Source organism: Notolepis coatsorum (genome assembly GCF_963971535.1).
Source record: "Notolepis coatsorum genome assembly, chromosome: 12".
Classification (NCBI taxonomy): Eukaryota; Metazoa; Chordata; class Actinopteri; order Aulopiformes; family Paralepididae; genus Notolepis; species Notolepis coatsorum.
The window spans coordinates 70,739,836-70,763,459 of NC_140176.1; the positions used below are offsets into that span (position 1 = coordinate 70,739,836).

A 23,624-nucleotide genomic window follows, 5' to 3' on the forward strand; every position below is an offset into this window, starting at 1 on the left:
TGGAACACAGTTCCTTTATGGCCTTTTGAAACGGGTTGAGATAGAAAAGACATCTCCTTCACAGCTCAGCCTTGGCCTTTGCTACACAGGCTCTGTGAAGACCCTTAAGAGAAGGCAGGGTGGTCGCCTTGGAGATGAGGAGAAGCAACGAGATGAGATGAAAGGTGTGAGGGGTGTGTGTGTGTGTGTGTGTGTGTGTGTGTGTGTGTGTGTGTGTGTGTGTGTGTGTGTGTGTGTGTGTGTCTCCAAAAACTGAAAATGTGTCCAATAGTCCAAAACTTGGGCAATTTATTACAATTTATGGTACAAGCTGCAATGTGAATAATATTATATCATCTACTACACAATATATTTAAAATTATGTTTTGTGTCTAATATAATCTCACAACCCAAAAAGTATTTTTTCGCCATCAAGCTTAATGTAAAACATTATCACCTATTACATTCAAAGGTATATTTACTGATTACTGTGTAGATTATAATTACCAAGTTATTGAAATCAGAGTACTCTGTAATCCGATACTCCCCTAAAGGGCTCTCTCTTTCTGTGTGTGTGTGTGTGTGTGTGTGTGTGTGTGTGTGTGTGTGTGTGTGTGTGTGTGTGTGTGTGTGTGTGTATGTGTGTGTGTACAGTGTACTCACCAGGCAGTAGTATGGTAGCTAGCAGTGTTGTGATGAATACGCAGGAGAAACACATTCTCCCTCCTCCTGCCATGGCTTCACCTCCTCCCCTCCTGCTGAGATCAGGCGCACCGCTGTTACCCGTCACACAACCAAACTCAATAGACAAAGTTTCCCCCAAAAAACTGTATATGTATATTAGAAATCCCATCGATGTGCCTTGATTCTATATTGTTATATTGCGGGCCTTGTGTTTTTTTTAAATATGTTTATTCTTCCACATAAATGTCTCTCTTTTTCTAATATACTGCCAAACTAATCACCATAGGCTGGAATTGCTACAAACCAGACAAATACATAGTGTCACTATTGTATCTATAATAGCATTTTAGAGCACTGTAGCATGCATCCTTACACAGGTATATGTATTCCTGACTACCTAAACCTTCTATGATCGTGAGCAAAGGTTAAACTTTCAATAGACAATAGCACACACACACACGACAACGCTCACATTATTATTTGATCAAGAAAAACGATTACAATTTAACTCCCAACCCATGTCCCTAGACTTAAGTCAGTGCTAGCGCTGGACGGGACTCTTGGTAGCTTGAGGTGACCCATGGTTAAAAGCAGCATGTTAACGGGAGGTGTTGGTGCTCAAAGCCCTATGCTGGTCGTAAAAAGACAGTGCCAGGTGTTTTCAAATGGTCACAAACTGGACTTCAACCTGACCTTGAATCTCTGGGAAGCACCTAAAAGTTGACCTTTTCATTCTCACCCTGAGTCTAAATCTTTGCAGTATTGTGGCAGTGTACATTGTAATAATAATAATAATAGTGTACATTGTGTGTGTGTGTGAGGTTATTCACTTACCTGTTGTATGTCGGTGCGTCTTTCAATGATATCAGATGAAGCAACAGGTTAGATGACTCACTCCACTTTGGCCTTTAGTCTTGAGACTGTGTGTGTTTCGAGTGTGTGTGTATACATATATATATACATGTGTGTGTGTGTGTATGTGTGTATCTGTGTGTGTGGGTGAGCATGAGAGAGATTCCTGGAGCACCCTGTCCCTCTGGCCCCTCTGAAAGACTGCTTTGGCGAAGGCGCTGGATGAGTTTTAATACAGGCCCCCATGTCTCTTACACACACACACGCACACGCGCGCGCATACACAATAGTATTCATTAACATACACACAGAAAACACAACACACGTACACACACAGAGACCTCCCGCGGGGGTCAGGGGGCCACTTCAACTTGACATGTGATTGGTTGAAACATTCTAAAGGCCCTGACCAATCAGAGGCCCCGTAATTAAAGAGGAAGAGCGAGTGGGGGCGGGAGGAGGACTGAGGTAGAGATGGAGACGTGGAGAGAGAGAAAAAGAGAAAGAAAGAAACGGGAAAAGAGTTGGAGAGAGAGTTGCCTCAGGTGAAACTGATTTCATGATACTTGATGATTGATAAAGGTTTTTATGATTCCCATTTAGGATTAAGAAGCAGACTTTAGATCTGTTCATACATGCAACATTCAACTTTATAAGGCTTCCAGAGGGAAAGTGGGGAGGGGGCAAACAGAAGGAAATAATGAAGGGGAGTTGAGGTGCCACATAAGCACTTCTCACACCACTGAGGGCCCAGACCACAGCCTGAACGTGAGAGAAAACACACACACACACACAGCGAGACAGTCTAACAGTGACAGCTGGTCGACACATAAGGAATCTCATAATCGACTGTTTCCTCCTCACTTTAGCTGTGTTCAGGCACGCCAGCCTTGTAACACACACATACACACATGTACTTATAGTGGCTCTCTGAGCAACAATACAACCATGTGATCATTCAGTCGCAATTACATATTCCAGCAGCCCCTTTACATGCTGTACATGTTCAGATCGTAGTCACACCGCTATTTCCCAGACCCTTGTGTAAGCCTCGCCTTGAGCATATTTTCATGAAATTGTGAGTGAAAATTACTGAAATTACTTCGCTATAGGGAGCCGGCTTCAAAGTAAGTGTTCATATATAATTGTATATTTAATCATGATATTACAGAATCATGACTGTGTGCACACAAAGGCTTTTCAATGAAACTGGCTAGACAAAAGTAATTAATATCTCACGAGACCCACAGGCACGCGGGAACTATAAAACGGCAGGGGGTGCAGGGGGGTCGCCAGATAAAAATAAAAAAAACATTTTATTTTTTTTGCGGTCAGGCCACTGAACGTAGAAGCAGGCCAGGCCGCGTGTACCGGTTCCGCAACAGTAAGTGACTTCCGGGTAGGCCTGATTGGCCCCGACAGGCACGTGACGCGGCAAACTCAGGACGCGCAACGAGGCTGCTGAGAGCTGTCGCGCGGAAATAGGCTGTCTATTGCCATTCTCTAACACAAACTCTAACCTTAACCAGCTCCTTAACAGCGCCTAAACTTAACCGTTCTAACCTTAACCAACTCCGAAACAATGCCTAACCTTAACCTTAACCATGCCTAACCTTAACCATAGAAAGAATATTGCCATTCTCTAACACAAACTCTAACCTTAACCAGCTCCTTAACAGCGCCTAAACTTAACCGTTCTAACCTTAACCAACTCCGAAACAATGCCTAACCTTAACCTTAACCTTAACCATGCCTAACCTTAACCGGCGAAAGAATACACGTTAAAAAAAAAATCACGTTAAAAAAAAAAGATTTGATGGGATTCGAACTCACCAACAACGGACCGCAGGATCGCAGGACCGCTGCTCTGCGAGGTGAGCTATAGCGCCGAATGAGAGTCATGGCGTATTTGGACGGTTACGTAATTCCGTAAGGGCTCCGCGGAGCGTGCCGCGCGGCAGAGAAAGTTGCGCGTCACGTGCCTGTCGGGGCCAATCAGGCCTACCCCGGAAGTCACTTACTGTTGCGAAACAGCTACACGCGGCCAGGCCAGTGTTTCTATTTGCACCAGCGCAATAGTTAGATAACCTAGGTGGGGAACAACCAGGAGATCACTGCAACTCACACAAGTTGGAGAACTATCTCTCTCTCTCTCTCTTGCTCTCACACACACACAAAGGGAGCCGCATGTGATTGGTGGAGGCGGGATCCTTACGAAAAACTGCTAATCATTGACACATGCTAGCCTGTAATAATCCCCCCCAGAAAAATGTACTTTGCATTTGATATATTGCAAATATATGCCATCACACACACTGGCATTTAAAGGGTTAGAATTATAAAATGAATATGTGGTGTTATGATCAGGGCTGAAGTTGAATAAAATATTGTATTTATCAATTACAAAAAACTGAAAATCCATAAAAATCTGTGTTGTTGCTAATCATACATATGCTAGCCTGTTTTTTAACAATAAGTTGTGATGCCATCACAAACACTTGCATTTAAAGGGTACAAATAAAAAAAATGCCTGCACCAGAATGCAGGAAATGAAGTCTTTGTAACAAAAAAATTCCTGGTGGGGGACCCCCTGCTTAAAAAGTGGCCTGACTGGGGCTATATTTCCTGGCCTGAATGATTTCCCCAGTCCGGCCCTGGTTAAAAGCCTCCAATGCTTATTAGTGTGTGTGCGTTTGAACGTTTGCATGTTTCAACCATACATTTCCATTTAAAATATTTTTTTTTTTACCTCCTATAATAGTGGGGGTCGCGGCTCTCTGACACCGTTTTCTTTTGGGTCGCGGCCTGAAAAATTTGGGAACCCCTGGTCTAGCCTGTACCCCCCAGACATGTTGCTGGCCCCGTCAAAACAGTATCCTATCAGCCTCTCCATGGGCAGGTCGAGGCGTAAAAGTATTTTATACACAAAAACAGCGTCTCGGCTGTTGTGTCTGGGCCGGGCATTGTAAAAACCCCAAAAGAAGTTCTGAGCTTCCAAGTTGTCATCGGCTAACTGTATATTACACGAGAATTGTTCTTTTCCAGTGAGTGACATCAGTGGTTCCGTCAGCGCTCAAGCCAAAGATTGGGCTTTTGGATGCTTTGCCTCTAATTTGTCGCTGAATATCATGGGCAAGCAGCTGTAAGATTTCGTTTTGGATGTTGTTGGACATCCAGTTGTCTCTCTTTTGGAGCCAATTCTTCAACTCGGGATCAGACTCGGTGCGCACTCTTTCCATCATGAGCTGCCATAACACCCCATCCCTATTTGCATCACCCCTCAGTGGAAGCCCCTGGCGCCCGAGGGGGGGTATAGGGGAACAGACTCAGTTAACTCTTCAATACCTGATGCTGAGGCTGAACCTGTCGTCTCTGACGTTTATCAGATTTAGTGGGACTGTCACTGGGACCGGCGGGACGTTTCGAAAATAAATCTGATATTTTTCTTTTCTGCGAGTGAGACATTCTGTGCTAGCAAAGTCTGACTACTAGCTCAAATCGACTGACTGCGCAAGCACTGTATCACAGTAGCTCAGTGGTTCGTGGCGCGTGGGAAGGGCGGGAGACGGGAGGTGAATACAATTAGTTGTTTCACCTGTCATTCAATCAGTCTGTGACAGTCTGTCATCACTCGAAAATCTACACGGTTTTACACGTATGATTGTGTACATACAGTAGTGTAATGAATGAATGAAAACTTTATTTAACAGATTGGAGAATGGCTACAATACAGTACGGCTCAATACACACACTATTAAAATGGTGACGTGCTTTGAGCAGGATAAACTTATAATATACAGTGTTACAGTTATACAGTTACAGTATATACAAATATATAAATACTGCCATAAAAAAAGAAAAAAAAAAAGCACCCCCCCTTCCCGCGTCCCTGGAGACCCACGAGTATCAGCCTTTTAGAACAAGGCCTCATACATCTCTTTGAGGCACTTAACCTGCACTTCCTTATAACCATTCAAATGTGCTAATAATGATAAAGTACCCGTGTGCAGCATTAAGTGTTGTTACTGAAAGTCTTCTGCAATTTCTTCACAGTCCTCCATGCCCGACATTAAAAGATCAAATTCTATTGCCTATATGTATGTCTTTCTATGCCCGTAACTGTACCTCCCCCCTGCCCCATGCTGCTATTTCCCCAAGGGGATCAATAAAGGAACATCTTATCTTATCATTCAATTAGAGGCAAGTGTCACTCTGCCTGGAAGAAACCAGAAAACGAAGATGTGAAAATGTGATTTCTTGTGATACGGAACAACGGTCGATTTCAGACAACTAATACAAATCACCGTAGGACAGACTTATTCAGGTGTATCTCTATGTACATCTTCTAGGTTTGTGAGTTATAGGTTCTTAAGATAGCCTAACTATCCTATTAGAGGACAGCCCACAGGACACTCTGTATAGAGGCACTGCCCTTCACATCCTGTACACCTGAAGCCTCCTGCGTGAGGAGAAATGTTGTTTGTTTGCTTGACGATGGGGGAATAAAGCAATCAAGTAATCTTTTGTTACTTTTCATGAAGTTATTCTTGTGATACCATATCACCATACATTCTCATTTAATTCACTTGGACTGTAAGGCGTGACTCCCATGATCTGACACAATAATCTTATTTTATGCTTATTCTATGCTAATTGTATTGTATTTATATTATTGGAAGCTGCTATGGTCGAGGGACCACAACAAATAGAATTTCACTCTCTTTGCTGTAAGGTACTGAAAATACGTGACAATAAAGGAATCTGAATCAAATCTGATGTTAGCCGTGGCTGCCTGTCGTAGCAGCTCCCCAACCTTTTGCCTATTTCTCTCCCATTTATTGTAGTTATTATTTTGCTCACAAATTCGGTCTTTGTTCTATGCTCTATTATTATTATTACTTATTCTACCTGCCCCCCCCCCGCCGCCCACACACACACCGCCCCCATGGTGCTATGACACGTGAATTTTATCCCCATGGGGATTAATAAAGGATCACTTGACTTGACCCATGTATGTTGTTTCACTGCACCTCCAGTGCCACTGCTCCAGTCACATACACCCGTTTGAGAACATAAAATTCTCTCTATTTTTGTTGTTTTGTTTTTTTTACATTTCCCCATTTTGACGGCCCCCTTTCCTGTCCCATCCTGCTCCCCCCGACCAAGCGTTTAGTGGTCATGTTATCACTGTATCTCGTGTGTAATTACGTTACTCCAACAGGTGTTTCGTCGCGCCCGCAAACCTGCAATCTAGCCCGGAGAGCAGATTCGAACAGGACGCTGCCAAAACCATACTCATAATTTCCTCGGGCGCAGGAATGTATGGGATTCTCAGATTCCACAGACACCTGGTTCAACACGACTGCTTTTTTCCATTTTATTTTATTTTTTTAAAGAAAGCTTTATTTCAACAAAGTGGTGAGAGAGAGAGGAGTGAGAGAGGGGGAGGGGGTGACTAATACAGAGAGCTTATTCCTGGATGTAGTTTTCACAGTTCCAAGTTATCCACACTCACACCCTCTCTCTCTCTCACACACACACACACACACACACACACACACGCTCATGTCCATCAGGTGGCGTCATCACTGGAGGTCATCGTCATCAAACAGGTCTTCGAAGTCTGCAGATAGGGGAAGAGGAAGGCAGGAGGTAGAAGATGGAGAACAGATGAGGTTTAGTTAGACCAGCACCGTTTCCCAGCACTAGCACATTCTCAGCTAATTGTGTGTGCTCCAGGCTCTCCTAATGCTGACCCCAACCTGGCTGCTGTTTCTGTCTCTCTCTCTCTCTAGGAGATCTGACGCTAGTTCCTCACTTTGTTTGGATAAGCCACAAAATAATAATAATAAAGTGCAAATTCGTAATAGCTGCAACCTTTTTGCGATAGGCCACTCCCATTACCACGTCCCCTTTTATCAAATTGCCGCATGAACACACACACACACACTTGACTTCCACACCCAATTTCAGCCTCCCAGGGCGAAACCTATGGCCTCTAGAGGGTGGGGAAATGTTTGTCGACCGATTGACCGACCGACTGACCTAATAGAGCTGCTGGTCGGAGCTAAAAGTTGCTATACCTTTGAAAATCGCAGTTTTCTACTAACTGAAAAGTTTATGTCAGGATTAGTGATCCGAGATGTAAGATGCGAGTTGGGTTGATAAAGTGAAAATGAGGAGGAGTTCCCACCTTCCAGCCTGGAAAACAAGTGACCAGGATATGATGTAATCACTGCTTGTTTCCAGGGACTAGAGTGAGTATGTACTTAGAAAACCTATAGCTTAGATGTAAAGGAATGGGGGGGGGGCAACACAGAGTGTGTCAGTGGAGTTGGTAATAGTACATTGTGTCGTCCCCAACCCGCCCCCGCACACATTGTTACAATCAGCCCTAATAACATGTACTACACTAGTACAATGAGATGATCTGGCTCGGTAACAAGGTAAAGAAAGGTCCACGGGCGACAGTGGCTCAGGAGGTAGAGCGGTCGTCTGGTAATCAAAATATTCCCGGTTCGATTCCCACTGCTCCCGGGCAGCATGTCAAAGTGTCCTTGAGCAAGAGACTTAACCCCTAATTGATCCTGATGAGCAGGTTGGCACCATGCATGGTGAATGGGAGTGAATGGGTCAAATGTGAGGAACAAAAATTGTAAAGCGCTTTGCACCATTTACTCTGTACATTGCTGTCCTCTGCTTCATTAGCCCCCCTCTGCTTCATTAGCCCCCCTATCAAAACACTGAGGGTCAAATTGTTTTCTACACACAGAACAAATTCCACTACTGGGGTAAAAACAACTCTTAAAATGACGAACACTGAAGGGAGAGAAGGAGACGAGGACCCAATTGAACCCGAATCAGCATTTATTCCCTATAAGCAGAGACACTTACGCCGTGCAGTGCATACTGATGTCCGACACGCTGTGAAGGAGAAAACAGAAGCCGAGGCCTTGAATAATATGCCTAAAGTGGAGAGAGAAGATTTACTTGCTCTTTAATCTGGCTCAATTGCTATTCAGAACAAATTGTTATTCAGAACAAAGTAGGCTAGATTATGTTCAGGAACACATGAGACAATTGAATGATCATGTTTATCAAAGATTACCCAAAGGCCCCACAACGCAATATAAATCCTTGATTCATAACTCAACACACTGCTGGAACAGGGGGTGCTAATGGAATGAAGTTTGGATTCATGAAAGTTGACAACCCATGCACACCTAAAGTGTTATCACGTCTCATGCCTTCTGATACTTAACTCTTCCTCTCCTTTCCTCCCTCAGATATCCACGTCTCTGAGCAGATCTCGGCCTGTCTGTCCGACATCTCCACCTGGATGACGACCAACCACCTCAAACTGAACCTAAGCAAAACAGAATTGCTTCACCTGCCGGCCAAATGCTCCCCGCTGACCGACCTTTCCATCACAGTGGAGAATGTACAGTAGCTGTGGCCTCGTCCCCGACCGCCAAGAATCAAATCAAATCAAATCAAATTTATTTATAGGGCCCGACAACACACGTTAATGTCCCCATGGGCCGTACAGGTCTTCTTTAAACAAGTCAAGAAGAAAACATACTGTAACAATAAGTCAAGAACAGAACAAGAACACCATAAGGTCCAAACATTTTTAGATGAATGCAAATAAATGAGAACCTTGGTGTTGTCCTTGATGACCAGCTGAACTTCTCCGCTCACATCGCAGCAACAACCAGAACCTGCAGATTCCTCCTGAGCAACGTCAGAAGGATCCGCCCCTAACCTTCTTATTGTCATGCACTCTTCCTAATATACTCAAATACACTCAACACTGTAGCATTCAAGTCTGAACACTTTGATGAACATTGTTACTCAGCTGATAGAGTTGTACCCTTCCTACTGACTTGTCGTACAAAACTTGTAAGTGGCTTTGGATAAAAGCCTCAGCTAAATGACCAAATGTAATGTAAAGTTTATATACAGAAAGTACACAAGTCTCTGAGTGACCCAAAAGTACACAAGTCTCTGAATAACCAAAAGGTACACAGGTCTCTGAATAACCAAAAGGTACAGGTCTCTGTACGATGCGATACGCGATTTATATGTTCCCCCCTCGAAATGCTTGAATATGTGTGGTCCATGCTCAGATTATTGACCCACTAGGTGTTACCAAGACTGGAGGGTGATTTGGCTAGAAGGTATTTACATTACAGCCGGCAGTGCTCTGTGTGCGTTGCATTGTGGATCCTCACATGACCCATATGATGTCATGGCAGCTTGATGGAACTCTGCCATTGAGCACTTCCTTCAACAGCGTCTCCAAGATGTGTCTCCAAGTGCATCACACAAAATGTTTGGCCTCCCTGGTGTTACGTCATAATTATTTTATTTTCCAGGACAAGTACTATCTTCAGTTTCAGAGTGTGGCAATGAGCTGCCCCGTGGCTCCGAGCCTAGCAAATCTCTTTATGGGATGGTTAGAGAGGAGTGGATCCACTACCCTGAAAACATCCAATTATGGCAGAGTTTTTTTGACAACATCTTTCTCATATTCTCTGGTACAAGGGAGGAAATTACAGTCATCAAAGAAGGCAATTCACTTATGACAGACCTGTACCACGGACAGAAGACGAGGCAGCTACCACCCTACTGTACACCCATCAGCCAACTCAATATAATCAAACGTATATGTGGCTCTAGGGAGAGATAAAAGAGAAAATAGACCTCAGTGTTTTATCACTTATTCACCTCTGGGTAATTCATTTAAAAACATTATACAAATACACTGGCACATTGTGTAGACGGATCCCCTCCTGAAGGAGGTGAAGGAAGTGATCTTTAGACAACCAACTAATATTAGGCCTGTGGTGGTGTGCTCAGATTTACCTCCTACTACACCTCAGACTTTATTGGATGAGATCTTAATGGGAACTACATTTGCACACAATGCTAATAATTAGGGATGTTTGATATAGGCTTTTTTACCGATATCTGATATACAGTATGTATGATATTGTCCAACTCTTAATTTCCGATACCGATATCAACCGATACCGATATATGCAGGGTCGCATATATCGGTATGCATACTTTTGACAATAAATTAAGTACAAATTTGTTCTTACTTGCTTGCCTGGGTAAATAAAGGTTAAATACATTAAAAAAAGATATATATATATATTTTTTTTAACCGATACCGATAATTTACGATATTACATTTTAATGCCAATATCGGCCGATAATATCGGTAGGCCGATAATATCGGTAGGTCGATAATATCAGAGATCTCTACTAATAATCCATCCACTGCAGAAGAAATACAACATTAAAGGGTTAATCTTGTGTAAATCGACACATGTAATCTACATGTTGAAATGCCTGTGTTGCCTAGCATATGACCACAAGCGTATGACCACAAGACCACTGAAGTAAACATCCGAGTGACTTTAAATCTAATGATGTGCGCAGTCCAGTAGCAACTAATTTTACGCAAACTGGCCACAATGTATCCACATTAAGATATATTGTATGAGAGAAGGTGGAGCAACCGTGCAGAGGAGGAGACTGCAGACTGGGAGGGGTGTATGCTTTACCCAACCCAGTTGTGTTTCCGGGTGCGAGTTTTGCGCTCCGATTGGCCAGGTCATGTGACATGTGCGCCAATCGTGGGACAGCAAGTTCTGCGCCTATTTCCGGGTCTAACAGCCTGCAAACTACCTGCCGTTCTATCGCCATGCTCTAAGACAAACACTAACCTTAACCAACTTCGAAAGAGTGCCTAAGCTTAACCGTCAAAAGAAGGGCAGGCGTTCTATCGCCATGCTCTAAGACAAACTCTAAGCTAATAACCAGTGTAGACACTTGCGGTCCCATGATTGGGCATACATGTCACATGACCAGAAATGACCTGGCCAATCAGAGACGCGGAAACACAACTTGGTTCGGTAAAGCATTCACGCGCCTGGGAGACTAAGTGGGAGACCTTCTGGACTTAAAACATTTACAACCCTTTGTCATGAATTTGAACTTTGATATTAGACCTTTTTTTTTAATACATCCATCTGCTTCTTGTAGATATATAAACAATTATATTTACATATTTTAAGATAAGATATTCTGTAACGGCCAAAATGGATTTAATGTGCAGTGGATTTATGTAACCAGGGGGTGGCGCTTCTTTTATTTAAGTGTCAGGTACACCTGTATGAGGAGGAGTTTTGACCCGGAAAGGGCAATGGTTTTTGACCGCACGCACGCACGAACAAACCACAGGGCGAAATGTTTGTAGGCAATTAGGTATTGTATTCATTATTATTTAATCAGTTTAAGGAACAAAAGCGAGGATATTCTGTTTGCACGGTGAAGCAAATAAATATCATTTTCCAAGTAAAGCTGCCTGCATTGTATCATTGGGACAAGGACTGTTTGGTATCAGATCAGACATTGAGAAAGGCGCATCAGCCAAGTCCATCTACGGGATCAAAATGCTCAGTAGCTCCGTATAAGACGGGAGCTCCTTTAATATTAGTCAAAAACCACACACCAGTTGGACTCTCGTTTTGAGACTGGGGAAGATTCGCTGCGTTTGGGACGTCGGAGAATCGCCACCACCAGAGAAAGACGAGGAGCTGCTGTTGTTGTTTGTGGAGGAAGAGGATTCCACTGTTTGCTGCTGCATCGGGGAGCCGCCTGCAGCCGTTCGTGGACGAGGAACACACCGGTGCTGACCCGAAGTTTGGCTGAGGAACAGTACTGGACCGCGAGTACTGGTCCGTGAGCGACAGCATGGTACCCAACGCAAGGAGGTATGTTTATAGCGCTATATAAATGCATGACTATGTAAAAATTGTGCACGCACATAACTTGGGGTTGAGCATAAATCCATGGTTGCTGAAGTGGAATAACACTTTACTTTAACTTTTACGCGCGGACCTTTTTGTATTGACTTTGTTGCGCGACTCGCCAGCCATCTCATTTTAACTCACTCACTGACTATCTAATAACATGGAGACGCGCAAACCGGCGTCAAACGTTTCCATGGAGACCACAGTGCCCTCCGCTGCTAGCGGTGACGTCACTGGGAAACGTGTCGTTAAAATGACTGCCAAGGCTGTTGCAGAACAGTGGCAAATTGGAAGCAAGCAGAAAAGGTAAATTTAACATGGCAGCCAAGATAAAAGATGCAATTCTTAGTTTCATGTTAAATAATGAGAAGGAAAAAGTAGAGAATGCTCTTACAGATTTGAGTCAGGTGTGTTATGAGGCGAAATGCATACATGACAATCTGTTGGGTTATACGTTACATGATGAAAAAGAAGAACAAGACACCTGGTTTGAAGCAAAAATGTTGTCAAACAATGAGTGTATTTCAAATGCAAAACTGTGGGTTTCAAATATTGAAGGTATAACGAATGTACATGATGAAATTGATGGTAAAACAACTGAAGGTGATTTGCATTTAATTGATGATGGTATTGCTCCAAATGACAGTGTGTCAAACATTGTGAGCAAATATTCAAAAACAAGTAGCAGGTCATCTGCCAGGATTTTAGCTGAAGCCGATAGAGCTGCACTTCTCGCTCGTGCTGAATCTCTAAAAGAAAAACATGCTTTGGAGGAGCAGGAACAACAGTTGAAGGAGCAGGAACTACAGTTGAAGAGAAAAAAGGAACAACTGGAGGTGGACACTGAATTGGCTGCAACCACTGCAAGGTTGGCCGTGTTGCACTCCTCTGAAAGTAAACATTCATCTCGTGCACCTTCAAATGCAATGAATTCCTATTTTGAAAAGGAACACCACAAGGTCTTAAATCCTGTTGCAAGAGAATATCAACCTGGGACATTAACACAACGAAGTAAATAGACACAATTGTCAATACCACCAAACAAGTCTGTGGATGTGAGACCAAAGGAACGTGGTCAATGGCATAGCACTGCTACTAACCGCCAATATAACCACAACCACAAGGAACAGGAAAGCAGAATGGGAACAACTGATAATGTTCAAATCAATTCAAACCAACCTGCAAACATACTTACCATCATGGAGAGGCAAAATGAGATAACTGCTGCTCTGGTGCAGCAACAGCATTCCAGGTCTCTGCCACCACGAAATATCCCAACCTTTGAAGGTGACCCTCTCCAATATAGAACATTCATCAAAGCATTTGAACAAGGAGTGGAGGAAAAGGCAACAGAAGCTGATGCTTTGTATTATCTGGAGCAGTTCACAAGAGGACAGCCACAAGAATTGGTGCATAGCTGCCAGCATATGGCTCCTGAGCGTGGTTACGCAGTGGCAAAGGGTCTTCTTAAAGAACACTTTGGAAATCAGTACAAAATAGGAAATGCCTACATGCAAAAGGCCTTGGCATGGCAAACAATAAAATCGGAGGATGTCAAGGCACTTCAAGCCTACTCCTTATTCTTGCGTGGCTGCTGCAATGCAATGGAGGAGCTTCAGTACATGCAGGAGTTGGACATGCCTGTCAACATGAGGGCCATAATATCAAAATTGCCATTCAAGATGAGGGAGCAATGGAGGAGTACGGCTCATGGCATCATGGAACACACCCAGGAAAGAGCTCACTTCGAGGATATGACTACGTTTGTGGAGCGACATGTTAGCATTCTTTCTGACCCTCTGTTTGGTGACATACAGGATCCAAATTCTGGTGTGGTTGGCACAACATCTCTCACCAGGTTTGAATCATATCCCAACAGAGTGAAAAGAAACATTGTCGCCACCACAGTAATATCTGAGAGAGCCAAGGAGCTGACATCACCAACACCAGGTACAGTGAATGCTAGGAGAGCTGGATGCCTTTGCTGTGCTCGCAGTCACTCGTTGGAGGAGTGCAAACAACTGCAGGAGAAGAGGCACAAGGAGAAAATGTACTTTCTGAGGGAAAAGGGAGTTTGCTTTGCATGCTTATGTGTTGGTCACATGAGCAGAGATTGCGAAAGGCGCTTGATATGCAAAGTATGTGGTCAAACTCACCCCACCCTGCTTCACATCAAAAGGCAACCATCTTCTCCAGAACAGTTAAAGGAACCATCCAATAATCAACCAACTTCACTGCAAACATGTGGACATACAGGGGCCGGTAAGGGCCGGTGTGTATTAGCCATTCTCCCTGTACGTGTGAAAGCAGCAAATGGAAACATTGTACAAACCTACGCCTTCTTAGACCCTGGTAGCTCAGCCACATTCTGCTCCGAACATCTAATGCAGAGGCTGAATATCACAGGCAGAAAAACCACCTTCCTACTGAGCACCATGGGGCAAGAGACGGTTGTTCCAGCTTACTCCTTGACTGGGTTGGAGGTAGCTTATTTGGACGGCAATGACTTTCATGTTCTTCCGGAAGTTCTCACACAGAAGAAAATGCCAGTCACGGCTGAGAACATGGTGACACCTGAAGAACTGTCGAAATGGTCATATTTGTCCAACGTACACATCCCACGCCTAAAAGAAAATGTCGACCTGTTGATTGGAACCAACACTCCCAAGATATTGGAACCTTGGGAGGTCATCAACAGTCACGGGAATGGCCCGTATGCTATAAGGACAGTGCTGGGATGGGTCGTTAATGGTCCACTGAATGGAAACAGTGGTGTTGTGGAGTCAGAGTTTCCCTCTGCTACAGTGAACAGGATGCGTGTTGCTTAATGACAAGCATAGAGTGCAAGAATGTGACAATTTGACCATGTGACCGCGGCAACGCGGGAGAGCGGCAGTGCGGAAATAGGCTGTCTCTAAGACAAACTCTAACCTTAACCAGCTCCTTAACAGCGCCTAAACTTAACCGTTCTAACCTTAACCAACTCCGAAACAATGCCTAACCTTAACCATGCCTAACCTTAACCATAGAAAGAATATTGCCATTCTCTTTGACAAACTCTAACCTTAACCAGCTCCTTAACAGCGCCTAAACTTAACCGTTCTAACCTTAACCAACTCCGAAACAATGCCTAACCTTAACCTTAACCATGCCTAACCTTAACCGGCGAAAGAATACACGTTAAAAAAAAAATCATGTTAAAAAAAAAAATTCATGGGATTCGAACTCGTCAACAACGAGCCGCAGGACCGCAGGACCGCTGCTCTGCCAGGTGAGCTGAAGCGCCGAATGAAAATCTTGGCTGATTACTGCGGCGGTTACCTAATTCCGCTCGCGCTCTGCCGCTCCGCTCGCTCTGCCGCTCCGCTCGCTCTGCCGCTCTGCTCTGCGGTTGCCGCGCCTGCCGCGGGGCATGGCGCAGCCAATCAGGGAAAACGCGGAAGCAAAAGCAGCACTCTATGCTTGTCATTAAGCAATAGGCGAACAGGATCTCGGTGTGCAGACGGGAAGAAATGCTGGCCAATGAGGACAAACACGACTTCAAAGAAGTAGCTGTGAAAGAGAAGGGAGTGTCCAGAGAAGACCTAAGCCATCTGGAACAATTTGAAAGTTCAGCAGTGCTTCAGGAGGAGAGGTACTGCTTGAAATTACCTTTTAACAACAAGGAGGTCTGTCTGCCCAACAATGTGGGAGTGACTAGACTGTATACAGCGTTTGAAGATGGACTCTTGAGAGTTGTAGGAAGATTGAGCAGAGGATCAACACCAGAGGAAGCTAAACCTCCACTCATTCTCTCCAAGGACCAGCATGTTTCAATGCTCATTCTCAAGCATGTACACCAGAATCGGAGACATGGTGGAAGGACTCACACAATGTCCAAAGTGAGGAAGAAATGTTGGATCACCAACGCCCATGCAGCTGAGAAGATCATCGCTGAATGCAACTTTTGCAAACACTACAGTGACAGTGCAGTGGAGCAAAAGATAGCGGATCTTCCAGCAGACAGAATCCTTCCTGACCTACCACCTTTTACCAACACAGGGGTGGATGAAGGAAGAGGAAACAGGAAAGGAGGAGGAACAGGAAGTCGAAGACCCAGGAAAGGAGGAGGAGCCAGGAGTGCTAACTCGCTTCAGAGAGGAACCGGTGGCATTCATGGGTGACATTCAAGCCATGTTCCACCAGGTGAAGGTCGCTGATGAAGGCAGTGATTTTCTGTGCTTTCTCTGGGACATGAGTAAAGTGAGTTTGGCAGCTGGAGATATTGTAGTCGCCATGGACTCTTCAGCTCTTCGTGGGTCCTGGCCACTTGGCAGGGTTCTGGAGGTCTTTCCAGACGAACAAGGTCTGGTGCGTTCTGTAAAATTGCAGACTAAAAGTAGCACCATTGTGAGGCCAGTGACAACTGTGTTTGGTTCATGAAGTGTAGATGCACTTAATCCATAACATGTTTTGGCTCTTATTTGTTTTGTTTATTTATTTTTGAATTGTTATGTCTGCCTGCCTTAACAATTAGGGGCCGGTGTGTAACGGCCAAAATGGATTACATTTGCAGTGGATTTATGGGACCAGGGGGTGGCGCTTCTTTTATTTAAGTGTCAGGTACACCTGTATGAGGAGTTTTGACCCGGAAAGGGCAATGGTTTTTGACCTCACGCACGCACGAACACGCCACTGGGCGAAATGTTTGTAGACAATTAGGTATTGTATTCATTATTATTTAATCAGTTTAAGGAACAAAAGCGAGGATATTCTGTTTGCACGGTGAAGCAAATAAATATCATTTTCCAAGTAAAGCTGCCTGCATTGTATCATTGGGACAAGGACTGTTTGGTATCAGATCAGACATTGAGAAAGGTGCGTCAGCCAAGTCCATCTACGGGATCAAAATGCTCAGTAGCTCCGTATAAGACGGGAGCTCCTTTAATATATTCCTTTATTGATCCTGTTGGGGAAATATTTATATGGTATGCCATATGATATTCTTGGTGTATCCAGCTATTTAAGCTATAGTAGGATTGTTGTTTTATATAGTAGTATGGTATAGTGTGCAGGATTATGACCAAAATAATTGAATCGTCTACCCTTTAGATGAGATAGGAACCTTGCCCATTCACCTGGATCCCCATTGGCAAGTTCACTGATTGATGGATCTATATAGGCCTACGGGTTTCATAGATCACATCCAGTGACCTGATGGAAGCCCTTCCTGGTTGAAGTGTTGTTTGTTTGGATAGCAGCACCGGTTGTATCAGGAATTGTCGGGATGTACATACAGTATACTACGTCTTCCCAGGCTCCTTAAAAAACATCTACTTCACACTCCATAGTAGGAACATTTAAAGGGGAACTACAGAATTCATACATGTTATTCCTCTGGTGGTAAAGAAGATGGTAAAATAATATTAGTGAAAATTAGCAACTCTAAAACTCATGTCGTCAAGTATAAAGTCTGAATTGGGAAGGATCAAGGATGTTATAGATGACACTGAGAGCACCCAGGGGAATGTTCCGAGTTACTAGGTACATTTTATGTTTCAAAACGGAGAACACTACTATAGAATAAAGCATACATTTTGGATATATATAAAAATAATAATAAATAAAAATATGTAAAAAGCAAACAAGCTTTCTGTGGCCCCAGACTTTAGACTTGATGACATCACAAGTTTGATTCTTACTTCTCTGGTTTCTGGCTTTGGGGAGAGAGAGTAACGTTAGCTCATGTTCGCAAATATTCATTGAACTGTCTCAGGCCATGGAAATAACATAGTAGAATGTTTTATTTTAGTGGTGTTCCCCTTTAAAGCTGCTGACAACTCTACAGAAGTCACAGAGATCAGAGAACCGGAGGGTTATGAGGTCTTTAACAACGCAAACAACCTAGGTGTGTGTGTGTGTGTGTATTTAAAGCAGCTGACTGGCGAGGTGTCCCGCTGAGTTTCAGTCTAACAGGAGCCATAAACCTACTTTTACCATCCTCCTCTCTCCTCCTCCTCCTCCTCCTCCTCTTCCTCACCCCCCCCCCCCCACCCCCCCCTCTCTTCTCAACCCGGCTAGCCCTCTTTTTTTAACAATCAGCTCTTTTCCAGGTCATGTGGTGCTGAGCAGTAATCTGTTTAGCCTGTAGGCAACGCTGCGAGACGGAAAACAGATTAGCGTGTTGCCGTGTTTGTATGCCCATGCATGTGTGTGTGTAGGTGTATGCGTGTGTATGTGTGTGCGTGCGCGAGTGCATGAACTGAGGTTTACGGGCAAGCAACAGGTTCTTTGAGTTAATGTGAGAGAGTCGGCCCTGTTGGCAAAGTAAACACTCAACTGAAAGGAAGCCTGTTTTTGTCTGTTCCGTTTGGATCTACGTCTTCTGGCTACATGGATCCTGACTCATCTCTGTCTGATCCGTCTCTTCTGTAATGGTTTGCGTCTGTAGACGATAAGGAACGGTGCAGAATTACCCTGTCGATTCCCGTTCCCAGACTTCCAATTTCCCTCCACTCGGAAAGAAAAAGCCTTTTCTCCGTCTCAGGTTGACCTTCCCCCGGTAAACCGTGCATTTTCTATTACACTCACGTGTGCATTAGTATGATAATGCCTTCCTGTCTGGAAGGTCCTAACGTCAGTCTGATAGGGTGCTATTCTACTGAGAGTGGTCCAGAATATATTATATATACCAACATAACTTTAGTTGTGTTTTTTAGCATTTATAGTGTTTCTGGACAAGTGTATTTTTGTACAGTGGTGTAATTTGGCTCACTGTGTTCATAATCCCTGTTTTAGGATTCCTGTATGTTAGTATGTATTAAGCTATTATAGGAATCCCTGGGTGCTTCAATTATTGTATCTCTTGGTGGCTCGAGAGGTAGAGCAGTCGTCTGGCAATCCGGAGGTTCCCGGTTCAATTCCCGCTCCTCCCGGGCAGCGTGTCGAGACACTTAACCCCTAATTGCTCCCGATGAGCAAGTTGGCACCTTGCATGGTTGCCTCCGCCGTCGGTGTGTGAGTGAATGTGTGAGTGAATGGATAAAATGTGAGTAACAAATTGTAAAGCGCTTTGGATAAAAGCGCTATATAAAAAAGCAGCCACTTACCATTTATTAACACTTTGAATGCCCATCACAAGATATCTCGGGTTATCAGCCCACCCCCTGAATGCCCATCACGAGAATTCTCGTGATTTTTTTTTATTAGCGATCTGAATTCATATTTCATCAACCGAGTCTACCGTTGGTAAACCTGCCCCACCAGGCGCTCAGATGTGAAAAAAGCGCCCCCTATCGTCTCCCAGATGGTAATGCACCCTTTTGGATTGGACTCAATGAAAATGGATGAGAAAAAAAAACTCCGGAATCCACATTTTACTTCTCACGCATGTAACCGGAGCCGATCAGATTCATTGTGGTTAGGGATGGGTACCTTTCATATTTGAACCGATACCGGTACCTGTGAATCGATACCGGTACCCAACGGTACCTTTTTTCGGTACTTTAGTCTCAAGAAATTTTATTTACCTACCTCAGTCGGGGAAAAAAATCCAAACTTCAAATAACTACAATTTCGACAGTTTTCGGCTTGTCATTGCTCCGACTGCTTTGTTGTTGAATCAAGTCAAATCCTAGGTAAGCATATATTGTGCGTGTGAACGTTGACATGAAAAAAAAAGTTAAAAAAAAATAAAAATAAGAAATCTGTATCTCACTTGATTCGATACTCGGTAGTACCGACGTGTTTCGGTTCGGTACCTCAAAAGTACCGAATTCGGTACCCATCCCTAATTGTGGTACAGCATGTAATATGTGTTTTACAGTATACGCGTTGGATCAATAAAAGGATAGATTTTTGGAATGGCGATCAGGAATTGGAATAATCCATTTGGATACCATCTGATCTCAGGTAAGGAATCTATTTGACCAGTCTTAGGATAATCAGACCTGTTTTCACGGAGATATAAGCTTTTCCCCTATAAGTGATATGGCTGTTTGACTGTACGAGCGATCAGGAACTAAGAGAATCGATTTTCAGCTCGCGGCACCAGCGATAATCTAGCGTTTATTTGAAAACGATTCATAAATAGGCCGAAAAATGACAACGTTTATAGAATATTACAGTACAGGGCGTTTATCACAGATTCTTTTTTTCCCCCTTGAAAACGAGGGCTTTTCAAAATGCTATAAAACGGAAATGAACCGATAAAAAAACAATCCGCTTCGACAATGTTGACTGGAAAATGAGTCATTGATAAGCGACGGGCAGATTAGACACATAGCCATAATTTAAAACATAGATTAGGTGATATTAATGCTAACATTGAAGTGGATGGTGGGCATTCAAGCACTAAATGTGCGGGCACTGAAAGTGTTAACACCAATCAAATCATTTTAAATCAGTGTTATGGTGTGTGTGTGTGTGCGTGTGTGTGGGGGGTCAACGAATGGAGAGAAGACGCTCTGTTCTTTACCGTTGAAGAAATCAGAGTGCACTGCCTTTTCGTTGGCTGCCAGGTCCATAAGTAGGCCACTGCTGCCCCCTGCCTGTAGCAAGCAGAAGCACAGCGAGTCATTTGAGGACATGGGCAAGGAATGAATGAATGAATGAATGAAAACTTTATTTAACAGATTGCAGAATGGGTACAATACAGTACGGCTCAATACACACAATTGTTAAGGGGATGCAGACCTGAGAAAGACGTTTGTCTTGTTTCCATCAGGGTCCCCCATTTTCAATTCATATAGACATTTATGACATAGGGACAGGAAAGAAACTCTATGGAAGCAAAGGAGTGACAAGTATAATTGGCTATATATTAAATATTATAATTTGTATAATGCTATAAATTCAGTGTCTGAAAAAATTCAGATACATGTTTTCAAAGTAATTATTTCCAATGCTTATAAATTCGGTGTCTGATCAAATTCAAATACTTCCGTCAACTCCTTTGCTTCCATAAAACTCCCCTCCGAGAAGTAGGCTGAATTCATTCATTAATTTCTGGTCAGTAGAGCAGCAAGGACCGAAGTGCTTCCTTCCCTTTGATTGAATTGATTGAAAAGTTTATTAACAGATTGCAGAATGGGTACAGTACAGCTCAATACATACAATTGTTAAGGGGATGCAGACCAGAGAAAGACTTTTGTCTTGTTTACATCAGGGTCCCCCATTTTCAATTCATCATAACATATATGACATACATGACATACAGATAGACAGTACTGCTACATCTATACATTTATGACATATCAGATTTGCAAATACAGTACTGTTTGTGATACAAAAGTGTCCAGAAAAGGAGTGTATATACACATTTGGCGTAGAAACTGTACATTGGAGGAGGTTGGATGGGTGGGGTGGGGTTGGGTGGGTTGGGTGAGGGCTGTACATTGGAGGTGGCGGGGGGGGGGGGGGGGGGGTGTTGAGTAGGGGACACACACACATTTTACACTGTACATTGGAATACTGACAAAGCCTTACTTGGTCATTTACTGTACAACTAGGTTAGGACATTTGTAGGGGCCAGTTTCGAATTGCAGTCTCACGTAGGTGTTTTTTGACAGCGTTTTTGAAAGTGGGTAGTGATTCACATTCCTTTACAGCTTTAGGTAGGGCGTTCCACATTGATGTGGCATAATTGCGAAACGTGTTTAGTCCCTTGTTTGAGCCGAATCTGGGTTTTACATGATTTGTGGAGCTCCCTCTGGTGTTGTGATCGTGGTATTCACTGACCCTTGGGAAGTATTTTGACATGTACATGGGTACCTTGGTCACATAGTGTATCTTGTAGACCAGGCCCATTGCAAGTTGCTGTACTCTGTCGTCTACTCTAAGCCATCCTAGGTTGTCAAAGTGGGCAGGGGTGAGGTGGGTTCTAGGAGTCAGGTCAAGTAGTAGTCTGACTAGCTTGTTTTGAGATGTTTGTAATTTGTTTTTTAGTGCCTTTGAGGTGCTTTGGTACCATGAGGTGCAAGCATAGTCGTAGTACCCTTGAATGAGTGCTCCTGCTAGAGTCTTCAGGGTATTCTTGTTTACCAGAGAGGAGATCCGGTACAAGAAACGCGTTCGTTGGTTGACTTTTTTTATTACATTGGATGCCATTTTGTCACAGGAAAGATTAGCCTCTAGGATGGAACCCAGCTAGGTAATTTCTTCTCATCTCTGATACTGTTTTGAATGCAGGCAAAGTCTTTTTATATTATATTATGATTATATCAATTAGCTAAAGCCTATTATTGAAATAAGATATCTAAACATTGCTAGTAAACTGTTGGGGTATACGGTATTCTCAAAACATGGACGTACAAGGTCTACATATTAAAATATGACCAACGGCCACTTACTGGGCATTGTGAATAATTATAAATACTGTGGATGGAACGTGCCAGAAACAGGACAGTTATGAACGCGATTGTCAACCAACCTCTTCTAGATCCACATATGGACCCGCGCCTTCTGGAAACATCTCGTCCACTGCAGGTTTCATGTTGCTCATTTACTCCTAAACTAGCAGAATATGCACTGACTCTGTCTCAGCTGTGCATGTAAACAAAACAAAGAGAAGCGTCTTGTGTAACAGTCAACTGTGCTCGACGGCCCCAACGAGCCCGCTGCAAAACAGGCCGTTTTGTGGAGGCCTTCTTCTTCTTCTTCTTTTTATTTGATTGGCGGTTGGCAACCAACTTAAGGTGCATTACCGCCACCTACCGGACTGTGTGGAACGCTTGATTGACAGGGGGGAAATACAAATGAGAGAAATAAACAAATTGGGGGGGGGGGGGTATTAAATCCTATCTATTAATCCGGTTTCTTTCTCTCCCCACCATATGTATATTTCTCTCCCACCCACCCACCCACCCACCCCCTCCTAATGTACAGTCCCCTCCCCATCATATAAACTCTGTCAGGATCTATGGGTAACAGTACTGTATATTTGCCTATCGTATATGTCACAAATGTAACAGTACTAAATACCTGTATGTCATGTATGTCCCTATGCCATAAATGTCATGTATGTTGTGTATGTCATAAATGTCACTATGAATTGAAATGGGGGACCCTGATGTAAACAAGACAAACGTCTTTCTCTGGTCTGCATCCCCTTAACAATTGTGTGTATTGAGCTGTACTGTATTGTACCCATTCTGCAATCTGTTAAATAAAGTTTTCATTCATTCATTCATTCATTCATTCATTCATTCATTCATTCATTCATTCATTCATTCATTCATTCATTCATTCAAATACAGTATTAACTGACTGTATATTATAGCTGTACTTCCCAGTAAACTCCCTATA

The 23,624-nt window shown here is 43.4% G+C and overlaps 2 protein-coding genes across 2 annotated transcripts in view; both read right to left on the bottom strand.

Moving 5' to 3' along the window:
* and1 (actinodin1) overlaps positions 1–5,576 on the bottom strand; it is a gene marked incomplete at both ends in the record, with an annotated part of 9,848 nt that extends 4,272 nt beyond the window's left edge. Inside the window, one exon of the mRNA XM_084325869.1 lies at positions 5,542–5,576. Coding sequence (XP_084181995.1) covers positions 5,542–5,576 — 35 coding nt within the window. The remainder of the gene's footprint in view (positions 1–5,541) is intronic.
* A 1,325-nt stretch (positions 5,577–6,901) lies between these two features.
* cops9 (COP9 signalosome subunit 9) lies at positions 6,902–22,947 on the bottom strand. Its single transcript, XM_084326236.1, has 3 exons — positions 22,750–22,947; positions 20,797–20,869; positions 6,902–7,138 (listed from the first exon to the last, which is right to left on the bottom strand). The coding sequence occupies exons 1-3, from the start codon at positions 22,819–22,821 to the stop codon at positions 7,101–7,103; spliced, it is 183 nt and encodes a 60-aa protein (XP_084182362.1). The 5' UTR covers positions 22,822–22,947; the 3' UTR covers positions 6,902–7,100.
* Between the last annotated feature and the right edge of the window lie 677 nt (positions 22,948–23,624).

Bases quoted from the DNA above. Each gene is read 5' to 3' on its own strand.
- cops9 (XM_084326236.1), bottom strand. From the start codon at position 22,821: ATGAGCAACATGAAACCTGCAGTGGACGAGATGTTTCCAGAAGGCGCG. The intron at 20,870-22,749 runs GTTGGTTGACAA...TGCTTGCTACAG, and splicing joins CATATGTGGATCTAGAAGAG to GCAGGGGGCAGCAGTGGCCT. The intron at 7,139-20,796 runs GTAAAGAACAGA...CCCTATCTGCAG, and splicing joins GCACTCTGATTTCTTCAACG to ACTTCGAAGACCTGTTTGAT.